General features: G+C 44.4%; 1 protein-coding gene across 1 annotated transcript; it reads right to left on the reverse strand.

The window, feature by feature from the left end:
- Positions 1-1278: 1278 nt before the first annotated feature.
- Positions 1279-9170, reverse strand: LOC109770147 (uncharacterized). Its single transcript, XM_020328862.4, has 6 exons — positions 8647-9170; positions 8514-8554; positions 4092-4255; positions 3872-3977; positions 3535-3704; positions 1279-2094 (listed from the first exon to the last, which is right to left on the reverse strand). Exons 1-6 carry the CDS (start codon positions 8883-8885, stop codon positions 1609-1611), a joined length of 1206 nt encoding a protein of 401 aa, XP_020184451.1. The 5' UTR covers positions 8886-9170; the 3' UTR covers positions 1279-1608.
- Between the last annotated feature and the right edge of the window lie 655 nt (positions 9171-9825).

Consider the following 9825-nt stretch of genomic DNA (forward strand, 5'->3'; position numbering starts at 1 on the left):
TTTTCTTGGTTCCTCCTGCCCCAAGAAAAGTTAGGGTTTCTCTGCCTTCTGCCGGCACCACCGCCGGTCCGCTTGGTCTTTGGTGGCCTTAGAGCCATGGGGCGTGGTGGATCCCGGTCATTGCCGGTGCGAGGGCTTCGCTTTTTTATATATATTTTTTTAGTTTTTAGGGTTTGTGTCCTGCTCAGGAAGGCGAGACGGCGGCGGCTTCATAAGGTTCTTCTCGCCTAGCTCCCATTTCGGTGGTGCCTCAAGCATCGTCGGTGGACGTGTGGATGTATATCTCCAATGGATCTGTTCGGATTTGGTCGTTGTTCGCCTACGTTCGTGCATCTTTCGGTTGGATCCTTCCGATCTAAGCTACTTTTCATCGGCAGCGGTTGTTGTTCTGATATGCTGGTACTATGGGGTCTTAACACGACGACTTTACTAATACGACGACTTCCCGGTTGTCTACGAAAACAAGATTTGTCCAGCTCCGACGAGGGAGGGGCAATGACGACGGCACGTCTTCGGCTCGCTTCAGTGTTAGTAATTGTCGCTAGATGGTCTACGAATCTAGATGTAATTTTTATTATTTCTAGTTTTTATTGTACTATCAGGATTGGATTGATGATGGATAGATTCAGAAGTTTTATAAAAAAAATCGAGTACGGCGTGAACTTCTAGTGAATCCAAGTACGGCGTGAACTTCTAGTGGTGAAAACGATGGGCGATTTACGATAACCCGTTTGTGTACCCTCCCCACGTCTTGTATGTCTTGTGATTCACTTTTTATGGGTCTTTCATTAATCCAATCTCTTCTCAAATCTCAAGCACTTGCTCCCTCCGTCCGTGAATAAATATACATCTAGCTTTTGTCCTAAGTCAAAGTTTTGAAACTTTGACCAACTTTATAGGAAAAAGTAGTAGCATTTATGGCACTGAATTAGTATCACTAGATCCGTTTTGAAATGTATTTTCATAATATACCAATTTGATGTCATATATACTACTATGCTTTTATAAAAAATTGATCAAAATTATAAAACTTTGACTTAGGACAAATGGTAGAAATACACTTATTCACAGACGGAAGGAGTACATCGTACGTGTCCACCTGGGTGGCAAACTATTTTCCAAATCTAAAACTTTAAATATTTTGAAACAATGGGATTATGTGTTTAAACCTGACTGATGCCATATATCTACAGAATATTCGGGTCATAGATATACTAGCACTTAGCTGCACGGCGCGGCTGGGCAGGACCAAAATGCAAAAGAGACGTCACAGTCCAATTAGAGCAAGTCAATTCTGCCAAGAGTTAGGTTGCTTGGTGAGACTGTTACATTGTAATACATCGTGCCAACACATAGATATTGTTCCTATCACAAAGTTGGGTTCGACTTTTAAAGGGTTCTAATGAATACAACAATGTTTTAGCTGAAGCTCAGGCTGGTTCAGTTTTCAGTGACTAGAATCTAGATTTGTGTCCGATACAATGCCAGTGCAATGCAAGAATGCAAAATGTTCTGATCCGACAAAGTCAATGGGGTGTTGCAACTTCTCATAGCAGAAATGAGCGGGTGTATGTGTTTATTATCAGATCCTAGGGACCAGCTGTGGACTCATTTCCCGTATGGATGGTACCTGCCCGAGCCTCGACCACTCGCGCTTCCACCACCACCCATGCTTCCAGCTCCCCCATAGCCACCATACCCGCCTGCACCTGCACCATAGCCGCCAGGTGCACCATATGCACCACCTCCGTAGGCACCCCCATATGCTCCATAGGCACCATACGGGCCTCCATATATAGAACCACCATAAGCAGAGCCAAAACCTGACCCATAGGCAGGGTTACCTCCATATGCACCATACCCTCTACCGTAGGCACCATATCCTGCACTACCATAGTAGGCGGCTGCAGCTGATCGGTAGTCAGCTCCATACCCATAACCACTGCTGCTGCTGATGGCAGAACGGCCTCCACCACCACCGCCACCTCCACCGCGGTATGAACTACGGTGGCCACCTCCTCCATGGCTATGTCTACTGTTAGAGCTTGAATCACCACCACCAGGTTTCTTTGGCTCGGCTCTTTTTATTTCAACCTGCAAAACCCAAGTGGAGAAGTTATCAAAACAATTTATGTTAACCCTGATTCATGTGATGCTTAACACTCGCAGGAAACATTGACTATGTGATTGCCAACCAAGTAAAGCCTCTAAATGACATCAAATCACCCATCTTATTCCTAACTCCAAAATAAACAAAGGCAAGAGTCATGTGGAGAGGAGAGAATAGAACTGAGACTCTCGGTTAAAGCCAGATTTTCCACAAATAGATCTCATTGCATTTGAGGTTGACTCTTCGTGTAGAACCTTAAGACACCACATTGTATGAGTTATTTTATTTTATTGTCGACTCTAGATGACATAGAGAAGACAAAGAGCCAACACACAACAACTGCATCTACCTTTATATATACCCTAAGTGGGTTTTTTAAAGAAGTGACACATATTCAGGAAAAATTGGATATTTGGAAGTGATTTCCAGTGAATTTAATTCAGCCAAGAAAGAATAGACTTCCATCCAAAATCACATGCAACAGAATATGTAGAACACTCAGAGCGTACAGCAGTATGATTTTGAACATTTCATTTCTAGAATAGGTTCAGCAAGTCTGGACACTTGGACAGGGTAACAAAAGCGCCGCACAAGTAACATTCCCTTCAAAATGCAGATGAAAATCATACAGAGATTTACAAAGAAATATTCAATAGTTTCTTCCATGCTAAAGACAAAGTGTTACCTCAGTACAGACTAGAGTTGACATGAATAATGCATTCTGAGTAAAGAGTAATTTTTGGTTTTGATGTGGATATTCAAAACTGAGCCTGGCCTCACATGTTCACAGATGAACAGTTAAATACGAAAAAGGAACTGAAAAAAGAAATTATAAACATGTTCCTGCCTTCTACCCGCGTGCAAAGTTTCGTTAAGAAATGACGTATGTTGTCTGGCGAGAAGAACAAAATATGTGCTGTAAAAAGGCCATTTTTAAAGCTGTTTAGAGCACAGTTTTTTTTTCAGATCACAACATGTCACTTCGCAATAAATTGCATGCAGTCAAAAGACACTGACATGTTTGCCGTAAAAAAGATGGAATTCCTCTAAATTTCAACTTTTTTTTTTTCGATTTAGCATGTGCTCCCGGGAGCCAACATGCCGCATCTCCATTAAACACCTCTTGAATGCTACTACCTCTGTTCATTAACATAAGACGTTTTGGCAGTTCAAATTAAACTGCCAAAACGTCTTAAATTATATTAATGAACAGAGGGTGTATTAAGCTACGAGTTACAAAACTGTGCAGTTTGACATTACATGTTAAACTATCTCGATACTAAAAAAACACAGGACGAAACGATGATTGACATGGTTGAAAATTCGACAGCAACATTAACAGTAGTCGCTAGCGCTACTGAATCTAATAACTGGAGCAAGAGAAAAATATTAATTCTCATATATAACAAGAGAAAGTTGGTGACCTGCTTCCCTCCAAGATCATGCATTCTCCCATCTGACATAACCCTTTCAACAGCGTCCTCACTTTCGAAGGTAACAAAGCCAAAGCCTCGTGAACGGCCAGTGCTATGGTCAACCATGATTTGATGCTCAGCCACCTTCCCATACGAGGAGAAGTGCTCCTTTAACTTATCTGAAAATATTCGAGTCAGTCATGTTTCACATGAAACAAAAATGCTCAAAACTTAGCATATGTTAACGTTGGGACTTGGGAGTATTCAAGTGGTTACGACTTAATACTTGTGACCAAGTTCAAAAAATTTGCTCGCACACAGAAAACACCTTTGCTTTTATATGTACCTTCAGTTAGAGATGCTGGAATGCCACCAACAAAGATCTTTCTCGTCTTGTTAGGAGCATCTTTTGTTGACATCTCCTCTCTAGGCACAGTTCTTTTGACTTCAACCTTAATAGATAAAAAATGTGTAAGAACAGACCCACTCTGATTTGCATGTTTTGGTTGTTAATGCTACAACATAGAAGAGCGTTTTCACCTAGCTGTCAACAAAGGAGGCCTTACCGTTCTTCCATCTATAGTATGTTCATCCTCCAGAACCCTATCAATCACAGATGGATCAGAAAATGTAACAAATCCAAATCCACGAGGCATCCCGGTATGCTTGTCTTTCATGATCACAGAATCAGTTATAGCTCCATATTTCTGAAAATGCTTGCTGAATTTTTCTGCACACAAACAAATGAGTCGTCAGTTACAGCTCCATATTTCTGAAAATGCTTGCCAAACTAAGCAATGGATAATAAATAATCATAACTCATGTAACGACAATATTGATGGAAACAATTGACACTATTAATAGTTTTCTCCAATGAATTCATAAATTTTAGTGAATTCAAATGTCCAGATTCTGGTCCTCCTTTTTTGTGTTTAATTAGTAACTAACTGTAAGCTCCAATGGCCAAAAGTTGTATCAGCAGTTTTCTCATATAAAACTGGTAAGCTCCACCATTCAAAAGTTAACAAACACAGGAGTTGCGAACAGATTCACACACGGCTAGAGAACAGATGCAGAGTATCATTAATGAACAAGTAGCACCCCTTATCAGACTGCAAACTGATCACTGTGACATCAAAACTATAATACTCCTACGATCAAGCTCCTCTGCCAAAGTAAATAAATTAAACAGCACTGGATGAGATATGTGAGAAACATTTGTTAAACTCAAATAACCACATAGTATTAACCGGCACAACCAATAAAAATCTGAAAGTGAGATGCATAAGAAGCACTTGTTGGACTCAAACAACAGCAAGGTATGAATAAACCAGGCTAACCTTACAACATGACCGCAGACAGAACATTATCATGGAAACATAGACTATGGAATTTTCTGCATAATTGTAGTTTGGAAGTAAGTTCCCTTCCCCCTATCCCCAACCTTCAGACCTTTACCCTACCCAAATCAACTCGTTATGGATCACAATTTCCTAATTTAGCATGACAAAAGAATTTCAGCTTCCTAAACAGGAGTCAGCACACACAGCAGTCCAAACACACCCCAATTACAGTTAGTCAATTATCAATATTATCATTCATAGCCGTTAAAATTGAGAATTTAATACATCATTCATAAAAGATGCATCTAACATGAAACAAAATCTCAAATCCACACTCAATCCATACATAGAGAAACTAAAAGGACAAACTTGGCTATAAATAGTAGCTAAAACTGTTCATTTGCTCCCTCTGTTCCTCAATACCCAGCATAAAATTGGTTTCTTGTTTATTTTAAAAAATTACCCAGCATATTTTGTTTCTACCCCAATTGGGTTACCTATTTCACCCCTTCCCATTAGCAACCGGAAGTCAATTACACTGCATGCATGTGCATAGGGGAACAGGAGGGTGAAGCGACATGTGAGGGGAAAGAGGCCAGTGCCAGTTATGGCCAAAGGCTGCGGAGAAAGAGAGAGAGAGAGGTTACTCTGAGTTTTGAGGGTATAATCACCCATCCCCTCAGCTGGTGGTTGCTGACTTCCGCTTTCGGATTCGTGTCCAGCGGGATAAGCGTGCCAAAGTTGCTAGAACGAAGTGGTGGAAGCTCAAGGGGGAGGTAGCTCAGGTGTTCAAGGAGAGGGTCATTAAGGAGGGCCCTTGGGAGGAAGGAGGGGATGCGGACAATGTGTGGATGAAGATGGCGACTTGCATTCGTAAGGTGGCCTCGGAGGAGTTTGGAGTGTCCAGGGGAAGGAGAAGCGAAGATAAGGATACCTGGTGGTGGAATGATGATGTCCAAAAGGCGATTAAAGAGAAGAAAGATTGCTTCAGACGCCTATACCTGGATAGGAGTGCAGACAACATAGAGAAGTACAAGATGGCGAAGAAGGCCGCAAAGCGAGCTGTTGGTGAAGCAAGGGGTCGGGCATATGAGGACCTCTACCAACGGTTAGGCACGAAGGAAGGTGAAAGGGACATCTATAAGATGGCCAAGATCCGAGAGAGGAAGACGAGGGATATTGGCCAAGTCAAATGCATCAAGGACGGAGCAGGCCAACTCTTGGTGAAGGACGAGGAGATTAAGCATAGATGGCGGGAGTACTTCGACAAGCTGTTCAATGGGGAGAATGAGAGTTCTACCATTGAACTGGACGACTCCTTTGATGAGACCAGCATGCGTTTTGTGCGGCGAATCCAGGAGTCTGAGGTGAAGGAGGCTTTAAAAAGGATGAAAGGAGGCAAGGCGATGGGCCCTGATTGTATCCCCATTGAGGTGTGGAAAGGTCTCGGGGACATAGCGATAGTATGGCTAACCAAGCTTTTCAACCTCATTTTTCGGGCAAACAAGATGCCAGAAGAATGGAGACGGAGTATATTAGTACCAATCTTCAAGAACAAGGGGGATGTTCAGAGTTGTACTAATTACCGTGGAATTAAGCTGATGAGCCATACAATGAAGCTATGGGAGAGAGTCATTGAGCACCGCTTAAGAAGAATGACAAGCGTGACCAAAAATCAGTTTGGTTTCATGCCTGGGAGGTCGACCATGGAAGCCATTTTCTTGGTACGACAACTTATGGAGAGATATAGGGAGCAAAAGAAGGACTTGCATATGGTGTTCATTGACTTGGAGAAGGCCTATGATAAGATACCGCGGAATGTCATGTGGTGGGCCTTGGAGAAACACAAAGTCCCAGCAAAGTACATTACCCTCATCAAGGACATGTACGATAATGTTGTGACAAGTGTTCGAACAAGTGATGTCGACACCGATGACTTCCCGATTAAGATAGGACTACATCAGGGGTCAGCTTTGAGCCCTTATCTTTTTGCATTGGTGATGGATGAGGTCACAAGGGATATACAAGGAGATATCCCATGGTGTATGCTCTTTGCAGATGATGTGGTGCTAGTTGACGATAGTCGGACGGGGGTAAATAGGAAGTTAGAGTTATGGAGACAAACCTTGGAATCGAAAGGGTTTAGGCTTAGTAGAACTAAAACCGAGTACATGATGTGCGGTTTCAGTACTACTAGGTGTGAGGAGGAGGAGGTTAGCCTTGATGGCCGGGTGGTACCTCGGAAGGACACCTTTCGGTATTTGGGGTCAATGTTGCAGGAGGATGGGGGTATTGATGAAGATGTGAACCATCGAATCAAAGCCGGATGGATGAAGTGGCGCCAAGCTTCTGGCATTCTCTGTGACAAGAGAGTGCCACAAAAGCTAAAAGGCAAGTTCTACAGGACGGTGGTTCGACCCGCAATGTTGTATGGCGCGGAGTGTTGGCCGACTAAAAGGCGACATGTTCAACAGTTAGGTGTGGCAGAGATGCGTATGTTGAGATGGATGTGTGGCCACACGAGGAAGGATCGAGTCCGGAATGATGATATACGAGATAGAGTTGGGGTAGCACCAATTGAGGAGAAGCTTGTCCAACATCGTCTGAGATGGTTTGGGCATATTCAGCGCAGGCCTCCAGAAGCTCCAGTGCATAGCGGACGGCTAAAGCGTGCGGAGAATGTCAAGAGAGGGCGGGGTAGACCGAATTTGACATGGGAGGAGTCCGTTAAGAGAGACCTGAAGGATTGGAGTATCACCAAAGAGCTAGCTATGGACAGGGGTGCGTGGAAGCTTGCTATCCATGTGCCAGAGCCATGAGTTGGTTGCGAGATCTTATGGGTTTCACCTCTAGCCTACCCCAACTTGTTTGGGACTAAAGGCTTTGTTGTTGTTGTTGTATATGTGCATAAAATTTGGACCTGAAATGTACTCCCTCCACTCCATGTAACAAAAAGTTTGTGTGAACATTGTAACACAGTTCAGAATTTCAACACTTTTTGGATATCTGAGCAAATCGATCTCAGTATCTCACAACTCTCAACGCAAGTTTCCCTCAGATTAACTAATTTCTTGATGATGGCACCATTCATGAAAATACATGTTCCACCTAAGCAAGCTAGCAAGGCATGCAGGAATGGAGAATTTAATCGTTAATAACAGACACCAAAATGGCTCTAGATAGAATTAAGGAGAAATGTGTAGCCATATATTCTTGCTCTGTGTCCCCTTTTTCTTGACTAATGTGCGAACCCAAAGATCACTGGGAGTAGGTTGGCCCACATATCACTAAATTCTAATCCTGGTTCCTGCCCATTGAAAATATACGGCTGAAAACAATGTATAAGCTTCTTACAGTTACAGCAGAAGAAATAAGCAATTCAGAACAACACTGTATTTCATGTGATGAGGTGAATCATACAAACTAAGCCTAGCTGTGAAAGGACGTTGAGATGCACTTGTCTTGTAAATGCAAAACGAGTTTGTTCTATGTTGATCTAATGCACCTAACTACTTTTTTGTTCTCGACTCTTTTTAAATGTTTGTATAATCAATCACCCACAGCTGGAGCATTTTGTATGACAAGTCCAAAAACTAAAATCGTCCCCATCCTTGGCAAAATACCCTACAGGAATTACTTATCTACCTTCGGTTGTCTCCCAGGCTACACCCCCAACGAAAATTTTCCTGTAGAGAAGCACAGACCAAACCAAACGAGTTAACCAAACCTCATCCAGTCCAACAGACCAAACCAAAACCTAAAAGCGCAACTAACTCACCCGGACCCGTCGGCGGGCTCGGCAGGCACGTCCCTACCGCCTTGCACGCCACCAGCCTCTCCGCTACCAACGGCCTCCCCTCCACCTCCTCCATCTCGAGATCCCTCGGCGGCGGGCCTCTCCTCCTCCTCCTCTTCCTCCTCCACCTCCTCTACCTCCTCTTCGACCTCCTCCTCCACCTCCTCGTCCTCCTCGTAGCCATTCATGGCGTTCAGGTTCTCCTCCTCGTACCCCGCCATACCGCCGCCCGAGACCACCACCACCCCGACGCCCGAACGGGACTTAGAACCGCGGAACCCTAGCCCCGGATCGAAGCGGGCGGCGAGGCGCAGCGGCTAAATTGCCTTGTGGTAGTCGGCGATGGCGGTGGGAGAGTGGTAGGGTTTAGGGGTTCGTGGCCGGAGCTAACCCTAGCTGCGCCGCTCCGAGAGCTCGAGTGAGGTTGGTGGGAGAGGAGGAGGGGCGGTGGACGGTAGGGGTGGCGGCGGAGCGGTCGGGAGGGGATTTTAGCTCGGTGCCGTGGGTGCCCGAACTGGCTTGGACCGTCGGATGGCGCATCACGATTCGTGCCGTCGCTAGGAAAGTGCCGGGCTATGCTCTCGCTTTTCCGTGGCTTTCCTGAATGGCCGTATTCGATTTGATTCCGGCCAGACTGTGAAACTCTGCACTTCATGTTAAGAAGAAATGGACACTTGGCATGAAGAACTAACAAATCATTACGCGGAATGGATGGACGCTCTGGATTTGTTCGAGTGAAGGGCGATCAACGCCTGAGATGAACCAAGCACTCCTATGTTCCTCCTCACGTCGTTGCCATCAACTCGGCTCAGTGGCGGATGACGAAACTTTTCTGAGGTGAGGCGGATCTTAAGCTTAATTTTCTGTATGCAAAACCAACTATAATACACACTATAATAGTGCACACCAACATAGATAATAGTAATACACACCATTATCTCAAATTGAAACCAAGATCCAAAAAAAACACATGTCAGCATGTATGCCGGGTGCGCCAGTCTCCAACTCGCTCGCTCTCGCTTGGGCGAGGGTCTGGAGCATGGCGTGCCGTGGACTAGGTTGAGCGAGGCGTGTGACAGCATGACCTACTAGCTGCTACGGGCTACGGCCCGGTAAGGTGTCCAGGTAGTGGCATGTTAAATCACGGACCAATAAAAACTT

Source organism: Aegilops tauschii, chromosome 7, assembly GCF_002575655.3.
Source record: "Aegilops tauschii subsp. strangulata cultivar AL8/78 chromosome 7, Aet v6.0, whole genome shotgun sequence".
Classification (NCBI taxonomy): Eukaryota; Viridiplantae; Streptophyta; class Magnoliopsida; order Poales; family Poaceae; genus Aegilops; species Aegilops tauschii.